We start from the raw sequence: 24,336 nt of genomic DNA, 5'->3' as shown, positions 1-24,336 counted from the left end.
AAATAACTGTATTTCTAAATAACATATAACTAGAGATGGGCGACACCGAACAGTAAAGTTCGGTGACTGTACCGAACACCTACTATCCGTGTTACTGTTTGGGTTCGGCTGCACAAACAACGGGTGTTTGTCACGCTGTCATGTGCATGACAGCGCGGCAAACACAGCTTTTTATCAGCAGTGAAATTATCCCCACCGGTCAGAGAGCCACGGTTCTCACGCTGTCAAAAGATAGCGTGAGCGCTCAGCTGTGATCGGAGGTATAAAAAGTTTATCTCCGGTCACTGGTGAAAGTTGATGGAACTACTGATCCCATCAGTCGACACTTGCTGCAGCGAATTACAGTGACAGCAGGAGCGGCGGATGGGAGTTTTCATTAGTCGCTCCTGCACTATAAATAAATAATTAAAAAAAAAGTTTGGATTCCCCTGTATTTTTGCTAACCAGCCAGACAAAACTCGCAGCTGGGGGCTGCACCCTCAGCTATCAGCAAGCCTAGTTATCAAGAACAGAGGGGTTCCCATGCAGTTTTTTAAATTATTTAAATAAATAATTTAAAAAAACGGTGTGAGGTTGCCCCCATTTTTGACCACCAGCCTTGCTAAAGCTGACAGCTGGGGGCTGGTATTCTCAGGCTGGTAAGAGGCCATGGATATTGGCCCCCCAGCCTAAAAATAGCAGCTAGCAGCTGCCCAGAAAAGGCACATCTATTAGATGCTCCAATTCTGGCACTTTGCCCGGTTCTTCCCACTTGCTCTGTGCTGGTGGCAAGTAAGGTGAAAGCTGGGGGGGGTTGATGTCACCTTTGTATTGTCAGGTGACATCAAGCCCACGGCTTAGTAAAGGAGAGGCATCTATAAGACACATATCCATTGCTAATCCTATAATCACATTGTAAGAAAACACAAACCCAGAAAGTCCTTTAATTGAAAGAATGACACAGACTCCTTTAATAATCTTAATTAAACCATACTTACAACCATGCCTAAATCCACCGAAGCCCTCGATCTCCAGTAATAAAACTAAAATAAAAAAACAACAATATACTATACCTGTCCGTCGTTCTGTCCCACGCTGTACTCCATGTAAGGGGGATAACCTGTTTTCAACCTGGACGGTGCCAAGATGCCACCATCCAGGCTCAGAACCACTGATGAACGAGATGCGAGCGAGCAGGGCTGAACTGCGGCGTGAGTTTTTTTCACATGCCGCCCCGACGAGCGTTTCGCGTGGGCTTCTTCCGGAGACTTTTGGCAAAAAGGTATAATTTTAATTAATGCATATAGATTAAGAATATTAAAATTAGTGGGGAGCTGTGCAATGGGGAATGTTCACGGAAAAAGTATGGGGAATAGGTAGAATAATAATAGTATTGTATTCTCTAAGATTGCAAATATCGTACGTAGCAAAAAAGAAAATTTTTAAAGCATAAATACAAATAATAAAAAATGAAACACAAGACTAAATAAATGTAGTAACACAAATCTTATTTGCTAGCCAGTAAAAAGCATACCATAGATATAGTAATATTAGAATGATCTTAAAAAACAAGTGTGTATGAATGTGTCATCAGAAGTAATTTTTTACTGTTAGGCCTGTTTCACACTTCCGTTTTTTGACGTCAGTCAAAATCTGCCAGGTTTTGGAAAAAACGGATCCGCCCCTTTTTTTGACGGATCCGTTTTTTCCCCCCATAGACTTGCATTAGCGGCGGATTTTGACTGACGGTCATCCGTTGCATCCGTCTAAATTGTAGCGTCTCCCGGGCGGAGCAGACGGACTCTGAACCTTTTTTTGTAGTGACGATCTGCTTTTTACTAGTGCGCATGCCCGGAAGATGTTCTCTGAGAGTCAGTCTCTCTCTTTCCTTTTCCAGACCGCAGCTTCTTTAAATTTCCTACCCTTTGCAACTTCGGCAGATCCGTCCAAAAAACGGTCCGCTGACTTCCTTTAGTTACAAAACGGATCGTTTTTTTTTTAGTTTTTGGCAGATTTCAAATGATCACAAACAACGGAAGTGTAAAAGAGGCCTCAGCTGCAGGTTCTGCTCTGCATTCTTGGCAGGCTTCTGATGTAGCCTTATGGAAGCTGCAGCAGCCACAGATTGAGCTCCCAAAGTGCGGCTTCCACTAATTTACATATACTATTTTAGTGTTTCATATTTTGAATGTTACAAGCAGAATATAACTCTCTACTTTTTAAGTATCATGTACAGACAACCAGTATATGTATACAACCGCACGTTAACCTGCGCACATTGGCATCATTAGGGCACATATCATTCTCGGCCGATGCATTACATGGGTATACCTGCAGTGCTTGCGGGATCACCGTAACCAAAATGTACATAATGGGGAGAAAATGAATTTCTGTCTGATGTGCATTTTTATCATGGGGATAATAAAACAATGAACAGTAACAGTCCAGTTACTCACCGATCATCTATATCTCTCACGGCAACAGTATCCGTTAGTATCACAATTTGCAACATAAGCAGATTAGGTTAATACAAAGAAAATGTACTTTTTTTAAAATTATTATTAAATAACTACTGTAATTCTGCAACAAAATACAATTTGTCTCAATATTTCTCAGTAACATTGCATGGCCTTCCATAATATCACGTAGAAACATAGCAGCAATCCACTGGACAGTGAGTGACATCTAGAGATTTCATACAAGAATGCACTGCATCTGTGCAGAAGTGGGCATCTGAATTGAGTCTGTCACTTAGGTTCTATAGGGTAAAATCTGCTGACATGGTGTAGCCGGCAATGCAATTTTTGCAGTCACGACTGACAAGATTGAGAGAAACCTGACACATTACGTTAAAAGACGAGTTCAGTGTGATTGTTTTTATTGATCCATTTTACTGGTCATAGCTTTGTTAAGGAGGACCTATCACTTGCTCCAAAAAAATGCCTTGTAGAAATTGCTGACCTTCCGAATGCTCTTTATCGTTTTGGGCTGCGTCATTCCATTGCAGAGATATTCACATTTGTTTTTTTCTGGAGCACTATATGTGAAATTTCTGTAGTTCAACTGGACATCTGGTCATTGTCTTCTGTGAGAGTATGTGCTTTCACCCTTCATCCCAGATGCTGCCAATCACAGCTGGGCAGGTGGTGTATCAGTCAATTAGTCTCAGACATTGCCAAGCGGTGATTGGCAGCATCTGGGTGGGAGGGGTGAAAGCACATGCCTACAGTGAAGACAAGAGAAGAAACACCCAGTTGGACTGCAAAGCAGAGATTTCACATATTATGCTCCAGAAGAAACACAAGGATATCTCTGCAATAGAGCAAAACAATGCAAAATGAAAGAGAGTGGCAGAATCAAGGATTTCTATAAGGTATTTAGACCGGTCCTCTTTAACCCTTTCACCCTACAGCCTGCTTTCACCTTCTAGACCAGGCCAATTTTTTCAGTTCTGACCAGTGTCCCTTTATGTGATAACAACTCTGTAACACTTGAATAGATCCTAGGGAGTCTGAGGCTATGTGCACACGCTGCGGTTTTGGCCGCTGCGGATCTGCAGCAGTTCTGCAGACCGTGTACAGTAGCATGTAAGTCTATGTGATTTACAATCTGCTGTGCACATGCTGCGGATTTTTAACTGCGGAAAAGCTGCGGTTTTGAATCCGCAGAAAGAAATGACATGTCACTTCTTTTCTGCGGATTCTGCTGCGGTTTACCATCTCCTCCATTGTAGAGGTGATAAACCGCAGGTCATTTTACCTGTGGCTCCGCAGATACAAATCCGCAGACCAATCCGCAGCGTGTGCACTTAGCCTCAGAATGTTTCTCATGACATATTGTACTTCACGATAGTGGTAAAATTTGTTCGATACAACGTGAAAATATTGGAAATTTGGAAAAAAAAAAAAAATCACAAATTTTTCATTTGTATTCCCTTAAATCAGAGAGCTATGTCACACAAAATAGTTCATAAATAACATTTCCCACATGTCTACATAAGCACAATTTTTTAAACAATTTTTTTTGTTAGTAAGTTAGAAGGGTTAAAATTCGACCAAAACCAACAAAATTTACAAAACCATATATATATTTTTTTTTTAAAGACAACATCACATTTGAATTGACTTCAAGGGGTCTAGATAACAGAAAAAAATCCAAAAGTGACACCATTCTAAAAACTGCACCCATCAAGGTGCTCAAAACCACATTCAAGAAGTTTATTAACCCTTTAGGTGCTTCACAGGAACTGAAGCAATGTAGTAGGAAAAATGAACATTTAACTTTTTTCACAAAAATTTAACTTTGACCCTAATTTTGTTTTATTTTTTTACAAGGGTAACAGGATAAAATTTGTTGTTCAATTTCTCCTGAGCACGCCGATATTCTATATGTGGGGGAAACTACTGTTTGGGCCTCAGCAGGGCTCGTAAGGAAAGAAGTGCCATCTGACTTTTTGAATGTAAAATTTGCTGGAATAGATAGTGGACACCATGTTGCGTTAGGAGAACCCCTGATGTGCCATAAGAGTGGAAACCACACAAAAGTGACCCCATTTTGGAAACTACACCCCTCAAGGAACTTAACTAGAGATGTGGTGAGCACCTTGAACCCACAGGTATGTCACAGAATTTTATATAGATGAGGCATTAAACTGAAGAAAAAAAATTCTCACAAAAAAGTTTTTCATTTTCCCAAGGGTAACAGAAGAAAATGGACCTAACTATTTGTTGTGCAATTTGTCCTGAGTACACAAGTACCCCATATGTGATGGAAAACTACTGTTTGAACACACAGCAGGGCTCGGAAGGGAAAAAGAGTCAATTAAATTCTGGAGCACAAATTTGGCTGAGACAAATTGCGAATGCCCCTGACAAGCCGAAACAGCGGAAACCCCCACAAGTGACTTGATTTTGGAAGCTATACATCTTGATGAATTAATCAAGATGTGTAGTTACGTGATTCAGATTAAACCCCAGAGGAATCTATTCACAATAATGAGGCAGCAGAGTTACTCTGAACTGCGTCTGGCCTCTATTCAGCGTTGTCCTTTTCAGAGATATGGCTCACCGTGCTTAATTCATACTTAAAAAGACTGACACCGCTGGATCATAGGCCAGGCGGCGTCCACAGTGACTCCATCTGCGTCATTCTAGGGAATGTTCCACCGGGGTTCTGTCAGAATTTCAGAGATTTATATGGAAACCCCAATTTAAGTGCTCAGTGCAGAGCGAGGGATAAATGTGAGCTGAGCCTTACTGTGATCTTTGGGAGACCGAATGAAATCTTCGGGTCGGTGCGATTACAGTGATACCGGATTTATATATTTTTTTTAGATTTGGCAGCTGTCACACACTAAAAAAACATATTTTGAGCGCTATAGTTTTTCCATATTTTGACCCACAGAGTCTTGTTTTAGCGGAACGAGTTGACATTTTTATTGACACCATTTTTGGTCACATAACTTTTTTCAGCCCTTTCTATTCCAATTGTTGGGAGACAGAATTAACAAAAACCAGCAATGCAATTCACTGAGTGGTAAAAGTGATAAGGCAGCTTTATTCTTCAAGTCAGTTCGAATACATCATTTTTTTTATGTTCTGGCACTATTACACAATAAAAAAAACTTTTATAGAAAAAATTATTTTTGCATTGCTTTATTCTGATGCTATAACTTTTTTATTTTTGTGTTGATGGAGCTGTGCGTTGGCTTATTTTTTGAGGGCCAAGATAACGTTTTTAACTATAGAATTTTTATTTACATTCTACTTTTTGATCACTTTTCATTACACTTTTTGTTCAGCGGTATGATGAAAAACCATAGTTTTTTGCTACTTTTCTTTTTTTTACGGTGTTCACTGAAGCGGTGCTGCCCCCTTTTCAGCTGTATTTTTGGAGGATTTTTAGTCCTCTTTTGTGGTTTTGCTACTAAGTTTAAGACCTTTGACCTTTTGTTGCGAGCTTGCATATCTTGGCCAAAATATCTACCAATACCTCACATATTTATATGTATTTTGTGCACTTTATTTTTCAGGGTGCAGCCAAGCCCAGCCCGTTGGGTCTTGTATACAGGGGTCTTCACATGGGATGCATTTAGAGAGTGCTGGCCAGGCCGCCTAATCGAATAGTATGAGCGTAACTAATAGGCTGTGAACCAGACACTATGTATTACCTTTATGTGAACAGCGCCCTATATAGGCCTTTATTGTGCAAATGCATACTAAGCAGTCACCCCCTCCATGAATGGGCAGGTAGTGAGTGTCTGTCTATTTAGTATTTTGCAACATCTTGCTATATGGGCTGGCTGCATCCTGTAGTGCATTTGTTCACAGACCTGGGCAAGTAAGCGGTGCTGCCCCCTTTTCAGCTGTATTTTTGGAAGATTTTTAGTCCTCTTTTGTGGCTTTGCTACTAAGTTTTGTCACTGAAGGGGTTGAATAGTAGAATAATTTTATAGAGCAGGTCGTTCCGGATGCGGTGATACCAAATATGTGTACTTTTGTTGTTTATTTTTGTTTTTATATAAATAAATGTATTTTTCGAATTTTTTAAAAATTTTTTCCCCTTTATTTTGTGATGTTCAAAAAATATTTTGCAAATTTTTGAAACTTTTTTTTTTTTTATACTTTTTACATTGTCCCAGCATGGGACATCATGTTTCCCTGCCCTGATTGCTTATCTAATACTCTGCAATGCTTTTGCATTGCAGGGCATCAGATCAGTGTCTCACAGGCAGGGAGGAGGCTTGTCAGCTCATGCTCTGAGCAGGAGCTTACAGGCCACCATCTCTGGGTGAACACGCAACCATCTTTCGGTCCAGGGTCACCATGAAGACAATCGGCACAATGCAATCGCAATCCTACTGTGCTGATGGGAGCAGAGAGAGCTCCCTCCCTCTTTGATTCCCATCAATGTCACTGTCAGCGGCATTAGGCTGTGTGCACACGCTGCGGATTTTTCTGCGGTTCCGCAGCGGATTTGGCCGCTGCGGACCCGCAGCAGTTTTTGCTGCAGTGTACAGTACCATGATTCCCTATGGGAATCAAAAACCGCAGTGCAGACGGTGCGGAATTTTTATCTGCGGTTTTCAATCCGCAGAAAGAATTGACATGTCAATTCTTTCTGCGGATTCTGCTGTGGTTTGCCATCTCCTCCATTGAGGAGATGAAAGACCGCAGGGCAAAACCGCACAGCAATCCGCAGATCTTTTGACCTGCAGTTTCACCTGCGGATTTTACAAAATCCGCACCACAATCCGCAGCGTGTGCACACAGCCTTAGAGGGGTCAAATGCCCATCATCAGTGCCAACACGAACTGTGGCCGTTGCTGCAGGGTGTCAGCTCTCATATAGAGCTGACAATCGCATTTGATCGCGGTGGCGCTCAGCATGAGCCCGCATGATCGTCAGGAAGTATATGTACGGCAGTTTGCAGGAACGCAGCCCTAGCAGCGTCGTTCATATATGCGCATGTAGGGAAGGGGTTAAAGGGGTTGTCTCATGTTTTTTCTTCAGTAGTGTACAGCTACTCTGCCTCCCGACTTCCTGCTTGCCAGAGACAAGACGTGTGTGCCTGGTAACTGACAATTTGGGCCAGTATGATGCTTTGCTCCTGCAAGAAGTAAGAGCACTGAAGCTAGTGGATCCAGCAATCCCGGCAACTTCAGAGCAGCTCTTGCAAGTTGTATAGCCAACAGCCTCCTTGCAACAAGCTGTACACAAAATAAAAATCCTTCTATTTTGGGGAACGGAGAGGATTTTACAAAGAGGCAATTGGAAAAGTTGCTTGTTGTTACAATCACTTTATAATCATCCAAATTTATTACGACAATACAACTCAATTAGGAACTGAGGCCATGACTATAGTATGAAGAGAGAAGTAAAAGGTTATTTCCATGTTAACAAGTTAACACTTATCTATAGGTGATAACTTTCTGATAAAAGTCCTATTGCCTGAACCACACAGATCCCAAGAACAGGGTTCTTAAGTTACACTGGAATGGAGTGCAGGGTGTGGATATGGGCCACTGCTCCATTCATTAACTAAATGACTGCTGGCCTACACTAAAAAATATTTCCACCATTCACATCAACTTTTGAAGACATCTCTTGTTAATTTTCCTCTTTCCCCCACATGCAAGGAGGTTCTTGACAGTTCCATGCTTGGCAAACTTCTTAATAATATTGAGCACTGTTGAAACTGAGATACCAAGGTCTTTGGAGATGGCCTCATACTCTTTGGAAGTCTTATGTTTGTTAATAATAACAGTTCTGATGTCCTTAGACAGCTCCTTTGTCTTCAACATTGTGAGAAAGGAACATGCCTACCATGTGGCCTTTCAACTCCTTAACCTTTTAACGGCGGCAGTTAAGGGTACTTATTCCTCATCGCCGCTTTTTTAATGGCGATGAGTAATAAGGTTATAGCACTCCCCAGGGTTGGAATTTCTCCGGGTCTTGGCTAACAGGGGTAGCTGAGACCCTGGAAAACATGATTTGGGTCAGTTTTTACCGACCCCAGTGTTGCGATTACCGATATTCACGGAATAACGGTGACCGCAAACAACAAAAAAAAGTCTGATTTCCCATTTAATTTTTCTCTCCTCTAATATGATCTAGCACATCAGAGGAAAGAGAAATAGGGTCCCCCGAGCCTCCCCGGACCCTCCTGCATACCCCGGTCCTGTACCCCGGCGTCTTCTTCCGGGAAGAAAATGGCAGGCGCATGTCATATGGGCACCAAACATTAACCACAGATGATTCTCGTTTGTGATTTACCACAGGCGAGTAAAAATGTGTTTCCATATTAATTTATTGTAAAGGGTGCCAATACCAGTGTCAGGGTTTAGGTTTTTCTATTTTTCCCCTCACATTATTTTATGTTTTTAATTATTGTTCATAATTTGCTCTTTTGTATTTAACATGAGAACTCGATACAAAAAACCTTTTACTTGATTCAATTTTTTCACGAGATATTCCACATTATGTACGTAAACTTCATGAGTGCCAATAACGATGAGCAGGACTGTAGGTGAAAGAAGAGTAGTGTTGCCTGAATTGCTTTTCCTAAATACTGAGCTCTCAACTTTGTGTGTATACACTTTACCACTGAGAAGTCTAAGAGGGCTACCTGATTGGAGGGAGTCCCATACGGGAATCTCAAGTTGCATGTAAATATTGTACAAATTGAGGAAATGCTAAAATGTCACCTTTCCAGACAATAAATATGTCATCCACATATCTCCCATACCACAAACTGTAGGGGAAAAAACGTTGCTGTTCCTTCCATTATGACATTAAAAAAACAGCTATGTAGGGGGAAAATTTGAAACCAAGGGGGCACCGAGCATTTGAAGAAAAAACTTTGATTAAAACATAAAAAAATACTGATTAAACAAATAATGCAAAGATGGCAAAATAAATTATTGTCAACAGTTAAGCAAGTTGAAGATAAAATTATCTCTAAAATACCTAAAGTAAAAGATGACACATTTCTTTAAAAATATATAATATTACAAAAAGGAGAATGAAAATGGGCAGATGCAAAAGTTTTGTCACCCTTGGAGATTTGTATGCTCAGATAACTTTGACCAATGTTTCAGACCTTAAATAGCCCATTAGGATTTATGGCTTGTTCATCATCATCGTTAGGAAAGGCCAGGTGATGCAAATTTCCCAGCTTTATAAGAACCCAGCCTCCTCTAACCATGTGCCATAAAACAGCAGCCATGGGTTCTTCTAAGCAGCTGCCTAACACTATGGAGGTCCACAAAGCTGGAGAAGGCTATAAGAAGATAGCAAAGCGTTTTCAAGTTGTCCTTTCCACAGTTCGAAATGTAATTAAGAAATGGCGGTTAACAGGAACAGTGAAGGACAAGATAAGATTTGGAAAACTAAGCAAAATTTCAGTGAGAGCTGCTCATAGGATTGCTAGAGAGGTAAATCAGAACCCCACTTGACTGCAAAAGACCTTCAGAAAGATTTAGCAGACTATGGAGTTGTGGTACATTGTTATGCTGTTCAGAGCAAATATGGTCTTCATGGAAGAGTCATCAGAAGAAAACCTCTCCTGCATCCTTACCATAAAATTCAGTGTCAGAAGTATGTAAAAGAACATCTAAACAAGACATACATTTTGGAAACAAGTCTTGTGAACTGATGTATGTGTGGAGAAAAAAGGGCATAGAATTTCACGAAAATAACATCTCACCAACCATTAAGAATTGGAGTGGATCAATCATGTTTTGGGGTTGTGTTGCAGCCAATGGCTCAGGGAATAATGGATGGGTTCAATTAAATTTCAACATATTCTTAATGCAAACATAACACCATCTGTAAAACAGCTGAAGTTGAAAAGGTTTTACAATGGCCCTCACAGTCTCCTGATGTGAGCATCATTGGAACTCTGAGAGTAGACCTTACAATAGCAGTGCATGCAACACACGACCCCCTGGAACCTCACCCAACTGGAAGAATTTTCCAAAGAAATGGAAGAATTTTCTAAGGAAGAAAATTCCTCAAACAAGAATTGAAATACTATTTTCTGGCTACAAAAAGCAAATACAAACTGTGATACTTTCAAAAAGGGGTGTCATTAGGTACTAACCATGCAGGGTGCCCAAACTTTTGCATCAGCCCAATGTAAAAATGCAAAATATGAAAATATTTCAATTTTTTTCCCGAAAATACATACCGTATGTATTGTGTAATATTTAACTTTATCTCTTTTAGAGCAATTGCATCTTCAACTTGCTTAACTGTTCACAATAACAGTAATGACCAGGGGTGCCCAAACTTTTACATGCCACTGTATCCTCTATGTTGTATGAGAACATTATAATATGCTAGAGACTAATCATGAAAAGACAATATACTTGTCCCATGTTTGGCGGCTTCATATTGTCCTAGGGATTTCCTTGCAATGCAATTCATACAGTATTGTACTAGCTGTTATTCATTCATGGGAGAGTGCCACAGTGAGTATTGTATTAACCCTTGCCTAACATTTGCTTCTACTTATTTCCGCCATTCTGTAACAGTATAGACAGTATAGTTGTTAGTGTAAATGGCACTATAGCCCTGCGATAATGACTATACAAGTCTATGGGTGCATGCAAAACATCGGACTGCACTCTGACGTCATCCAATATACGCCGACTCACACAATGGAGAAATTAAGTGCATAACCTTCTTCGCGCATGCGAGAATTGGATCCCAGTAAAGACACTCGGCTCGCGATCGCAGCAGAGTTTGAGCTGGGGGTCATTTGCATATAGCATCTGAGACAATCACCGGATGCTACTAGCCATTGTGAACAAACCCTAAAGGTGAGAATGACTTACCACATGCTGCAATTCTGGTCTGTCCTTCATCTCTTCAATAACTTTATCAATCTACAAGAGATAGAAACAAGTATCACTCACAAAGGCCTATAAAAGCCTTCTCTAGGCTACATAATGTATTGGAAAGGAGATTTCAAGGCTACAATATAAATGCAGTTTTTAAAAGGATCTCCCATCCGAAAGCAGCATAGGATGGAGGAGGGGGAGAACTGTGTATCTCGTAGAAAGCCGGGAGATAGGGGTGCCATCATCCGACACCATCCTCTCAACAGCCAATGTAGAAAAAAGGGCAACAAACCAGTGGTGATATGAAGAGGTGCGGATACTCGCTGACCCATATACAAGCAAAGCAATTGGAGCCATATATATGTTGTACAGTTCTGGTGAATTGTACACGGATTTTTCCCAACAGCTAAATCAAATAGTAGAACCCATTTATTCCATGTATCCCATGGTGGCACAAAGAATGGAATGACACTTAAGTCTCAAGGTGTAAATTCAATATGGTTCCGTAAACCTGAACCCTGAGACACAGGGCAGAATAACCTTAGCTCTGTGACATCAGAAAACGGGCCACATTTCACCATCTGAAGGTTGCAGCCCATCAGCGGCCATATCGGGCTGCATCGCTCATGTCACATACAACGTCATTGGGGATAATGGTGCTTAGAGCGGCACCAGTTTAAGAGTCATGAATGCTTTTTTTTTTTTTTCTATTCTACTTCGCAAACTAGTGGTATTCAAACATGGATCTCCGGTATTGTGCAGCCCCTTCAATAAAGCCATTGTGTCAGGCATAATTCTGAGAAATACTTACAGAGATTTTGTCTTCATTGTCCAAAAGCATATCCACGGCTTTCTAAACAAGAAATGTGAGTAACAAGTGAAAATGCTGCACAAATAATAATGTCTGAATGGGAAGAGAAAAGTAAGAAATGAATACATGCACTTCTCTACAGGTAAGCAGCCTTCCTACAGGCAGGCTTGAATAGTTGGGCTAGCTTGCTGCTCAGAAATCTAAGTGCTTGGGTCACAGCTCTAACAGGAACTTAATGGTTGTTGCTTCTTGTAAAAGACGGTGTTTTAAGAGGAAAAGCCCTGCTCTGGTGGTAGTTTTTGAGCAAAGGGTGGCAAAAATGGCATAACAAGAAATACAGTCCTGACAAAGCATGTTATGTACTCGGGGATTAGACCTTTTCAGACTGTGGACTACTAGGCTTGTGAGCAACCAATTAGCACTCTTCATGGGTGGACTGTCCATCTGGAATTCTGGCAAATGCAAGATGGGCCAATGTCTACAGTGGGATGCAGTCTTATTCCTCCATGACAAATAGCTTTTCCTCTTCTGGGCATAACACAGTGTACAGCCTACTACATTCACAGGCAGTAGTAGGGCCAGCAGTGGAGTGTGGGTACAGTGCTGAGGCAGGCAGCCCATTATCCTCTCACCAATGTCGGATTGACCGTCTCTGCACTTGCTGTTAAGCTCCAGCTGAGACACCGGCTATGGAACACAGAAAGATGCCTGTGTTACCTGGAGAGCAGGAGTAAGCAGCAGCATTAGTGTGGCTGCTGCCATTACAGCCATTTGCCTTGTAGTCCCACTCTGCACATAATTCAGTGAGGCTAGCTGTACATATCAGCCACCCCTGCTTCACTGTGTGCTGAAGTTACAGCATGCATGACTGCTGCTCCCGGTGTGGTCACCCTAGGCTGTGGGGTCCTCAGGTTCTAGCAGTCTTCTCCTTGCTGACTATCGAGCTCAGTCCACATATTAGCCCACTGCACTCCACCAATCACAGATCTGCCAGCACACTACCTGCAGGATACGTGTGCAGGGCCCAGCCAGCCTTCCCTGCCATGCCATACTACTGGTCAAGGGCTTAGAGACCCTAACACTACAACTGGTGTGAAGGACCAGGAAGGAGGCATGTCACAGTACAAGGCGCCTAAAGCCAAGAGATTTACAGGATTGTGCAATTAGCGTATGTGTGTGTGCAGAGGGATGTGCGGGTATTACATATATAGCGCACATACCATATATATATATTATGTGTAGAAATGTCTGTATGAGCATATATATGTTGTATCTGTGCGCATGGTGTATGTATTCAGTAAGTGCATAAAATAGAGCCTGGGTGACTAAGGGGATAAAGCAAAGAAGAAAGCACGCCTTCCTGATGAGCGCTGCTGTACTCAGTCATTAAACATGAGGAATTAGAACCATGGGTCCAATTTGGGTGCAGTAAAATTGTTCATTTCAGGCTTAAAGGAGTATCCGTTTTTAGATTTTTAACACTATCACTTGGAGTTGTATTTACAAAGACGTTTTGGTGGCAGCACTGGAGAAACGGAGAAGGGAGTAAGTTCTGAGGATGAACAAGCTACCGGGTAGGTTACATGGGACCCATGTAACCTACCCGGTAGCTTGTTCATCCTCAGAAACCAGGTGATATCACGCTAGGGAAAGGGACTTATTAAGGTATGTTTATTTGTGTTGGCAACATGATAAGCATTCAATTTTCTGTCCATGGTATATGTAGAATTTCTATGTAACCATAGTAGTTATTGATAATATGGTATTTTTTTGATTTGAGGTCATGATTGTCATAACAATTGATTTGATAGACCCTAGGTTATGGTAACTAGCAGATACCTGGCATTATACTGTATGGTTGGTCTTGGGACCCATAGCATTTAACTATTTATTAAAATGACCCATTGTCTTTGTTTTGTTATCAATGTCTGGTTGTTCAGACTTTTTAATTGTTTTTAACCACAAAGTGTCTGTTTGTTGTGTCCATTAATAAAATTGATACTTTTTTCATATCTTTGTGGTGATCCCTATTTGTGTGCATATACTTTTCCCTTTTCATGTGCTCTAATCCATTTATATGCACCAGGTGATCCCACCTAAACTGATATTGTGGTTGGTGCCCGTTTACTCTATATCTTGTCAGACAAGGGTACTTACATCTGTGTCAAAATCCATGAGCAAAACAATTTTGTCCTTGATAGAGCTGAAGAGGTTATGCTTGTGAATCAGATCAAAGACCTCCTTGTGCCGAAGTGTTAGGTAAATTTCCAGAGCTTGACTGTAACACTGATCATACGTGTGTCTACAAAGACATAAAACGCGTCAGCACAGACATATATTGGTGTTAATAGTTTTACTAATAGTAGAGCATCTATTATTGCAATGTTATATTCTCATTTACACTTTTTCATTGATAGGCTTACATGTAAATAAGTAACACATTAGGGATATTTTACATAGTAACATGCAGAATTATGAATGCAGCTCTGGACTAGAACACATGACCAGCATATTATTATTAACACTATTACCAAAGCTGCTTAACTTTCAACATATAGCAACTGTATGTAAAATGTTAGCGGACGTTCACAGGTGGACATGCGCTAACAGGGTTTTGCACTAAAAACACAACAGTATAATGATTAATTTTGTCATCAATGTCTAACTGGTTGTGGCCGAATACCAGAACTCTCACATGCTTAGAGCGGATGGCTTCCTTCTGGCTTCTCTTCCGACAAAGCGCCACTCACATTGCAGCTCTGTCACTCAAAATACAGCCCTATTACGGTAGTCGGAATGGGTCTGTGTTAAAATTGTGGGCACAAGATCCGGAGTGCCGCTATATAAAGATAAAGGCATCATGGCCCTTTTGTTCTACACATTAGTAGAGGATGAAATCACCCCATGATCAGACATTTTGGGGTACTCATTTTATAAACCATCAATGGTGGCTCAGTGGTTAGCACTTTGACCTTGCAGCACTGGGAGTTCTGGGGTCAAATCCCCCTCAAGAGAAACATCTGCAAAGACTTTGTATGTTCTCCCCGTGTTTGTGTGGGTTTCCTCCCACACCCAATACATACTGAGGTGCTGTGGAATTAATGGCGCTAAATAAGCATAATACACAATAAATGTAAATGGTGAAAAACCTCCTTGCAGTATCTAGGCATCTTTTCAAAGATGTAAATTAGTTACAGTTATCATCCATATGAATAAATTAGTTATTGAAATAAGTTGCTTCTAGAATCTAAAGCCCAATAATCTCCCACGTGCAATTATTTGCTTTCCTGTAAAACACACTGCAGACTTTCAGCATCCGGCCGGCGGGATTCATTATCGGATCGCCTCTCTTTATTACATTGCGCAGAATTGATTTCTACTCTTGAATAAATACCATACGATGACACCAAACTTCCTGGCTCAGATGTATGCAGCCGCTGTCCGTGCATTACATAAAGCTGAATTCATTATCATTATTAGTCCACTTTACTCCATTTAAGAACAGCGGCAACAATCAATGCTCCGCAGCGTATCTTCGTATGGAAATGTGGACGGCAGATGGCCAGACTGTTGGTGAAATATGTCTCTTCCTAATGAATCTGCGGACTGCTAATCATTAATGCCACAGAAATGTTGGACAGAACTCTGCCCTACTAGAGTCCCACTCGTAAAGAATTTGTACTTTCAATTGCATTGTAACACAGAACACACAGGACAGATCATAAGTGATGAGCGAGTATACGCGTTACTCGAAATTTCGCGAGCATGCTCGGGTGATGTCTGAGTATTTTGTAGTGCTCAGAGATTTAGTTTCTGTTGCCGCAGCTGTGTGATTTGTGGCTGCTAGACAGCCTGAATACATGTGGGGATTGCCTGTTTGTTAGGAAATTCCCATATGTATTCGGGCTGTCTAGCAGCCAAATATCATGGAGCTGCGGCAACAGAAACTAAATCTTCGAGCACATCCAAATACTCAGATCACCCGAGCACGCCTGGGAAATCTCGAGTAACGAGTATACTCGCTCATCACTACAGATCATCAATGAGATCTAATAGGTATTTGGGAAGCAGCACGGACCCTAGTGGTGAGTGACTGTGTATAAGGTCATCAGCAGTGTTGTCTTCTGCTAAACCTTTGGGATCTATAATTGAGTCAGTAACTAGGTCCATGGAAAGATACTCTAGCCCTACACTGGGACAGCACTTTACAAAAATCACCAACACTCTCCCCATTGGGTCTCACCATCTAAATCAGCATGTCTTTGCAGTGTGGTAGGAAACTGGAGAACCAGGAGGAAACCAACACAAACACGGGGAGAACATACAAACTCCTTGCAGATGTTGCCCTTGACACCCCCAGGAAGAAGCACGGGCGAAACGCACGTCGGGTTGCGGGGAGACAGCATGCAATGGTGTCCAGGAGAACTTTATAGGCTCAGGTAATATGTGTCTGTCCTTTTTCAATTTTTTTGTTTACTGGGACTAATCATTCATGTTGACATGGGAGGATATGGCAGTATAGCCGGTGGTTTATTTATGCCAATGAATTATTATGTATAATTGTATTATAATATTTATTCAATTAATTTTTGGCAGGAGGAATATCTCTGATATAGCCATTTTTTACTTAAATTATCCGGGTATAAGTATACTTACCCACCCCATGTAGCATTAGTTTTATATGGACTGTTACATAGGAATGCATTTCTGCACAAAGACATTTTGTTTATTTATTCATGGTTGCTATAATATCTTTTTGGCTTAGAATCTTTCTAGGGTTTTTGTATATCATATATTAAAACCTACTGTTTTGCATTGGGTATTTTACCTAGTAATTTTTTCATGCTGTATTGTGGAGGATGTTTGTAGCCCTTTTTTAAAATAAGTTATACTATAATAGGTCTGTGCAACTGGTTTCTATTAAATTATTAATGAATATAATATGGAATATAGGGATAGTATAAATTTACGTATCCCTTTGCAACTGCTGTTCTCCCTGCTCATGTATTCTGTATTTTGTGGTTTGAGGCAATGGGTATATATGTGTTTATTTATTCTTTAATAAAATTGAGTTTTTATTCAAAATTGTTTCACTCTTGATCTATGTGCCACCGAGTAGTGACCTGATCTTTGTAATTTAACACTGTAGCCTGTCGCTTTTTGGGACAATGGGCTTGGGTATTGTGCTTACTAGACGTTGTCCTTGGTGGGATTTGCACTCAGGTCCCTAGTGCTGCCAGGCTGCAGTGCTAATCACTGAGCTGCCGTGCTGCCTAGGACTAGAGAACAGAACATCAATATTAAATCCTTGGAGGTTCGGACTGCAGAGCACCGGCATGCACCATGTCCCCTTTACTGTTTACCAGGCACAGCTCTATACTTTCAATGAAAAGTCGTGCCTGGTATTACAGCTCGGAGACACCCATTCAAATGAGTCACACTAATCTGCAATGCCAGGTACCACCTCTACTAAATGTACTGAGGTGTTGATAAACCTAACGGTCCCAAAAACCCTTACTGTAGAAAATGCAGCTCTCCACAATCAACAGAATCATGATGACCCCTGAGACAATAGGTCTATGTGCACACGTTGCAGATTTGGTGCATTTTTGTCACTTTTTTTCTGCACTGATTTGTGACAAAACCTGAAGCAAAACCTGATACCAGCAAAGTGAATGAGAAACTTGAGGTGTCATGCACATGTTGAGTATTTTTGACTTATAGATTTGGTGCAGAAAATAATCTGCTGCGTGTCAATTCTCTGTGATTTTTGCCTTCGTTTTTCACCCATTGAGTGCAAGGAAAAAAATGCATCAAAAACACAACGTTTTTAAGGCTGCATTTTCCTGCCAAGAGAATCATGCTAGCCAGCAACTACTTGGTTGTTATCCTATATACTGCATCCAAAAAATCCTGTAGATGTGTCTCCTCTTGGCATAAGGCACCTTATTATTTATATTGTCTTATTGTTGTTTGTAAATAGAACATTTTTTTTTATACCCAATACAATTTAAGACACTTCTTCATTGTAAGAGACCTGTTGTCTCAGGGGTCATCATCTTTGTATGAACGGAGGTGGGCCAGGTAAACAATGAAGGCAACACAGAGCTTGCTAGCATACCATGGGGCCCATTCAACCTATTCCTGGAGGTGCCATGATTCCAACCACCAGAAAATCTAATATTGATAGCCTATCCCGAGGACAGGCCTTCATTTTATCTAGGCCAAAAGAATCTAATAAATACTTTCTAAGGCAATGCGCAATTGATTTTGGGCCCCAAATCCAAGCAACAGGCAACTTGGCCCTCAGGGTTAAATCTTAGTTTTGGACCTCCCGCCTCCAGTGGATCAACTTGATCTTTCACTATCTTGTCTTATACTGGTCTATAGTGACGATGATGAGACACCTACACTTTCACTCTCTGCACCAATGGCTGATAACTTTTAACCCGATGTAACAATTCAAGAATGCAAAATCAAAGTAGTGGACAATCCCTTAAAGGGACCTTGTCAGCAGGAATGTGCATGCTAAACTAAAGTATGGACAGAATGGTGCTGTCATACTGATTCAATATATACCTTTAGTGTAAAAATCTGCAGCCTGGTTTTTGTTAAATCAACATGATACATTTCGGTTTCCTCACCTCTTCATGGCGGGTCTTGTAGGCGGGACTGTGGGTAGGGTCTTCGGCTCAGAGGGCTCAGTCCTCTCACACTTTTGTATTCATTAACTTCGTAATTTAAATTTTGGGTTGGCGCTGTCCTAGATGTGGGCAGCGCTCTTGCAGATTTGGCTGGTGATGGTCTTAATGAAAATGGCGCAGATGCAAGCACAGATCGACCTCCGGCAGTCTTCAGGAATATGGCGCCGCATGCACAGAATGAGATCTCGGCTCTTCATTGAGCCATGATCTCATTCTGTGCATGCACCACCTACGGCGCCATTTTCCTGAAGACCACCACCAGCCGAATATGTGAGAGTGCCACCCTCAGCAAGGACGGCGCCAACCCAAAATTTAAACTATGAAGATAATGAATACAACACAGGCATTGGAGGGGCTGTGGCTGAGCCCTCTGACCCAAAGTCCCTACCCACAGATCCACCCACAAGTCCCACCACAAAGAGATGAGGAAACCAAAATTTATCATGTTAATTTAACGAAAACCAGGTGGCAGATGTTTACACTAAAAATATGCATTAAATCAGTATGACAGTGCCATTCTGCCATTAACTTTAGTTTAACATGCACATTCCTGCTGACAGGCTCTCTTTAATGTAGAGGCAATTCTAGAGACAAGGGGGAATGATCAGAAGAAAATTTACATTCGGTCAAAAGAGTTTCTCAATTTCAAGTCTATGAAATGGAATACAACAGCCAAGTAGTAGTGGTATCTTTATTTTACCACTTATGTACAGTCAGTGGCAATGAATGACAGATCCATAGATGGATAAGACAAGAAAGGAAAGAACAACAATCAATAAGAATGGGAAAGACGAAAACTCCAAGAGTTTAAAACCTCATAATTCTGAGCGGAACGGAGAATTCACAGGTAATGAAACCTGATTTTATACAGACAGGATTCTGATAGTATGAGGCTTTCACTCACAATTCTGCCAGCGCCTTCAGGAGCGTTCGGTTACTGGGGTCATGGCTCAGATGCGTCTTCAAAGCATGGACTATAGTTTTGTTATTGTACAGGTCTCCGGGCCACTCTCTGATCAGGGTAGAGAATCCCTGCAGAAATGAAAAAGAAGAGCATGATTACTAGAGCATGTGGCTGAGGAGTCTGTGACATGCTGAGTACACTTCTTCAGGGTTCGTCTAGCCCTATTCATCAGAGGTTTAATTATACTGCAGTAACAATGGATGCTACGCTTTCAAAAAGTTTGTTACAATAAACATAATTTTCTCATTTACTTATCACATATTTGTTTCTCCTTTAAATTCTAATGATTGTACATTTTGTGAAATATTTGTAAAAACATATATGGAAGTAAATAACAAGATTAAAATCTAATAAAGTATTATTTCTTAAAACCAGGTAACCTAGTTTTACAGTGTTTTTTGGGATCTATAATAGCCTAAAATGAACCAACAAAGTAGAAAAGCAATAAAATAAAACAAATACATTTCTGATTGATTTGATATAATCCAAATAATTTTGGGTTTCTTGTTTTCTTCAAGCGGTCACGATCATTTAAGGTTCCAACACATCTGAAGAAAAGAGATGTTTTATCAGTGAGGGATCCGGTTGTATGCTGCTCATAGAAGTCTATGTGGAGAAGGCGCAGACTTGGATGAACGACAGAGGCAGAATCACGTGAAGTGCACTCCTAAGTTTGTTATTTCACTCAAAATGGATTTACAGCTACACTGCTCAGTACTGATGTATGGCGTCCTCCATGCTGCTGCAGCAGCTTCAATAGGGGATAGAGATTGAGGAATAGGATTTCCTCATGTCTCTGTGTGCAGTGTATGAGGTACCGTATTTTTCAAACTATAAGATGCACCGGACCAGTTACCTTACACTTACCTTCCTGCGCTCCCTAGCAGCGTCTTGTTCTGATGCCAGCAGCTGCTTTATGCTTGTAAGCAGCGCATGGCAGGGACATCATGCGCTGCTTACAAGCCGAGGACAGCTGCCGGAATACTCACTGCTCTCCACACCGGGACTATGTGCGTGGAGGGCAGTGAGTATTCATTGCTATTTAGTAGTGAGAACAGTGTTAGCCACAGCTGTCGGCTACCTGCAGCTGCCAGGCTTTAACTTATGTCGCTACTAAAGGGAATGAATATTCACTGCATTCTACGACTATGAAAGTAGAGAGCAGCAAATATTTGTTGCTTGCCTTCAGTAGCGGGGACACACGAATGCCCGGCTGCTGCAAGAAGCCCGCTGCTGAGTATAACAGCATGGGCCATTGGGCATGTAATGCAGTGAAAATTCATTTCTCTTTAACAGCTGGCACAGGAGTTAGCCGCAGCAGCTGGCTCCTGCCTCTTGTGACCCCCTGCTCCACCGCTGCCTCTCTCCCACCTCAGCCAGAGACGGTACATCCGGAATGCCACATATTTGGAAGAAAAAAGTTTTTCTTATAGTCCAAAAAATACGGTACATGAAAGTAAATGCAAAAACTGGTGAAAATAAAATATTAAAGTTCAATATGTATAAATATTATATATATATGATGTCAAAAGAAACACGACAACAGCTTTGGAAGAATTATTTCGTAACCAGAAGTTTATGCAACAAGAAAAAAGAGCATAAATCCCTTCATTATATTACCAGTTCCTTTAGGGTTCTTGGGTTTAAAAAACTGCCACAAAAACTGTTGCAACCTCCTCAAAAAGTGTCACCACCAGAGAACATAGAGAGCCAAGACCCTTTTTGGATCTGTAGATGACCAGCAAAGAACAAGCCCAACTGTAGCCTAATGATGAAGCAGACAATGTAAGCTATACATTTCATTATACTTTCAGTATTTCATTTTCAGTCACAGTAATTGAAGGGGGGCATAGCCAAAATCATGAAAGCAGCCCCTCAGACACCAAACATTGTAACTGATCCTGGTAGGAAACATACAATTCCTCCAAACTGCCAGCTGGTGGTCCATGGTTCAGGACTAACAAACACAAAAGATTCAGCAGCTCTCTACAAGCGCTAAGCTATACAAATGATCTATATGACTATACTATACTGCGAGGGCCTATCTGGCCCAAAAAGCCAACTTCTTCCAATGGGACCCTACAATAAATAGACAAGCTTCTTTTTTTGTTAATGACAGCAAGCAGGTTGGCTCCTACCAGTTAATTTTGAAGGCCTAAGACCAGGAGAGGGAAGTCACAAGGTGGGGGGTCTCACCCTACACTAAGAACCTCCCATTTGTAAGAATGGGATATATTAAATTAACGCAAAAGTAAAATGTCTATTTCTTAGTGGTATTTTTTTTTTATAACATTGTATGCTTTTGCGTTGCAGTCACAGCAGTGGTGTGCACTCACCCATTTGTATGTTGGATGTACTGGTTAACTTGAAATTTTCCCCCAGAAAAAGAAGAAAAAAAAAAGTAATTGCTATAAAGCCATGACTCAGGACATACTGTATATTAGAGCTGGTGTGAATGTACTCGCAGCATCCAGGTGAGTAATATCTGGCCGCTGGATGGGAGACCGGAGCACCGCCTCCTACTTGACAACATCTGCGGCTCATGTTTTGATTAGGCAGCCTGGCACAAAGTCTTTCTTGTAGATTGACGCACATGTGATGTCTCGCCAGGCTGGCTAATCTAAAGGAGAACAGCAAATTCAGCTAGGTAGTGGTCGGTTCTCAGGGCTCTCGTCTAGCAGCCACAGATTACTGACATGACCGATGGACTGAATTATCAATTCGCACCAACTCTACTCCTCCTTTCAGTCGGCATTGTACTTGGCAGAAAAGTATAAAACGAACACACAAAGCTCCTAACGAACAGCAGTTCTCCTGGTACAGCTTCCAATGCTAGGTTAGGACTAGACAATGAGTGCCCCCGAGGACAATCTTACCACTTGTCTGACCTATTCTGATGACGTGCATTTCCCACAATTTCTCAGCTGTGCTGCTGCTCTTACTAGAGGTTTCACTACGAAGGTCCAGGAAAGTGGAGGGAAGACAGACATGGAAAAGTGGCCTCCTATTTCTGCATCATGTTGAAGATCACAGAGCAGTTCTATCTTTGCCTTTTTTTGACTGCATGTTAGGAAAACGATGTAGTTGCAAGGACCAAGATAATGCCATTTATACAAATGACTACCTAGTTTAGGTTTTGCAATTTATTTTCCACAACTTTGGCTGCATAAACAAAAATGTACTTGCTTCCAGAGACCGATATTGAACAGCACGAAAACAAAGCTCACAATACAATAAAAAAAACACATAATCCTGAAGTCCCGAGCGTTCGCAGTACCGTCACCAATTTGATTGGAATCGAAAATCACTCTGAACTGTAGGTAATCACATAGGAGATGCGATTGTCAAAGGTCCTATAACTAGCTGGAATCGAACCCCACTGGCTTTTTAATCCACGAGGAAATAACTTGCCGTATAATAACTAACCACCTACTGAGTTACATAGGTTAAGAACAAAATATATATCAAAAAGAATGACTTCCAACGTGAGACACTCAGTACAAGGAAATCTCATTATTTTTCGGATACAGAACAGACTAGGCAAACCTCAGCACATAAGCCTTGTCTGATTCCTAGACTTCTAAGGGAAGGCACTATATTTTCTACAGGAACACACAAAAAATAACCCACAACAAAAATCACAGGGTCGTGGAGTGTACTAGCATCACAGAAACACTGAAAAGACTTCTTCCATGAGTGGACTCGGAGGACATGTTACTTTACAAGAAACTTGACCAGCATTACAAGGAAGTCTTTAACACTTTCCTTTAGCCAACATTGTCCTTACTGTTTTCTGTGTAAAACTATTAACGAGGCTGTATGAGATTACAGAAATAGCGCCACTCTTGCCCACAGGCTATATCTGGGACAAAAAGTTATTCAAATAATTTCTTATAAATATTTTAAGTATTTAAAGTGGTAGGCTCAGCATTAATCATTTTAACTGTACAGATCACATAATATTCAGTTATGACATTTACTAAAATAGTATAGCGCCACCTGTTGTTCAAAATGTATAGCAATGTGCACATCCATCCAATGAGCTGAGTGAGGTTATGCATACTCAGTAAGACCACCAATGATGCCTAGTCACTGAAGAGTAGAGATGGGCGGACACCTGGATGTTTGACCGAACAGTTACAAAAATTTCGGGTTCGGGTACCAGGACAGTACCCGGACCCGAACCCGAACCCATTCACTTGAATGGGGGGGCTTGAACATCCAGTATTTGCTTCTGATCGGAGGTAAAATCATCACCGCCGGCCAGACAGCTGAGGTTTCCACACTGTCAAATGACAGCGTGAGCCTGCAACTGTGATCGGAGGTATAAAATTTACCTCTGGTCACTGGTGTTGGCTGATGGGACTACTGCTCAAATCACCCGACACCTGCTACCGCTAATAACAGTGAGAGCAGGAGCAGTTGATGGAAGTATTCATCAACCGGTGCCTGAAGTGTAAATAAATAAATAAAAAAAAAAACGGCATAGGTTCCCCTGTAATTTTGTAAACCAGCCAGGCAAAACAGAGCTGGG

The 24,336-nt window shown here is 41.2% G+C and overlaps 1 protein-coding gene across 2 annotated transcripts in view; it reads right to left on the bottom strand.

Moving 5' to 3' along the window:
* The window catches only part of VPS41 (VPS41 subunit of HOPS complex), a 397,695-nt gene that overhangs the window by 96,023 nt on the left and 277,336 nt on the right, over positions 1–24,336 (bottom strand). For both annotated transcript variants that reach the window (XM_073549967.1, XM_073549966.1), the window contains 4 exons: positions 19,743–19,870; positions 14,292–14,436; positions 12,135–12,176; positions 11,318–11,368 (listed from right to left, as the gene is read on the bottom strand). In XM_073549967.1, the coding sequence (XP_073406068.1) occupies positions 11,318–11,368; positions 12,135–12,176; positions 14,292–14,436; positions 19,743–19,870 (366 nt within the window). The remainder of the gene's footprint in view (positions 1–11,317; positions 11,369–12,134; positions 12,177–14,291; positions 14,437–19,742; positions 19,871–24,336) is intronic.

Source organism: Dendrobates tinctorius, unplaced genomic scaffold (assembly GCF_039654945.1).
Source record: "Dendrobates tinctorius isolate UK_male_01 unplaced genomic scaffold, ASM3965494v1 ptg000162l, whole genome shotgun sequence".
In the NCBI taxonomy this organism is placed as follows: domain Eukaryota; kingdom Metazoa; phylum Chordata; class Amphibia; order Anura; family Dendrobatidae; genus Dendrobates; species Dendrobates tinctorius.
The sequence above is the reverse complement of the archived record's forward strand: the minus strand, read 5'-3'. Positions and strand labels throughout refer to the sequence as shown.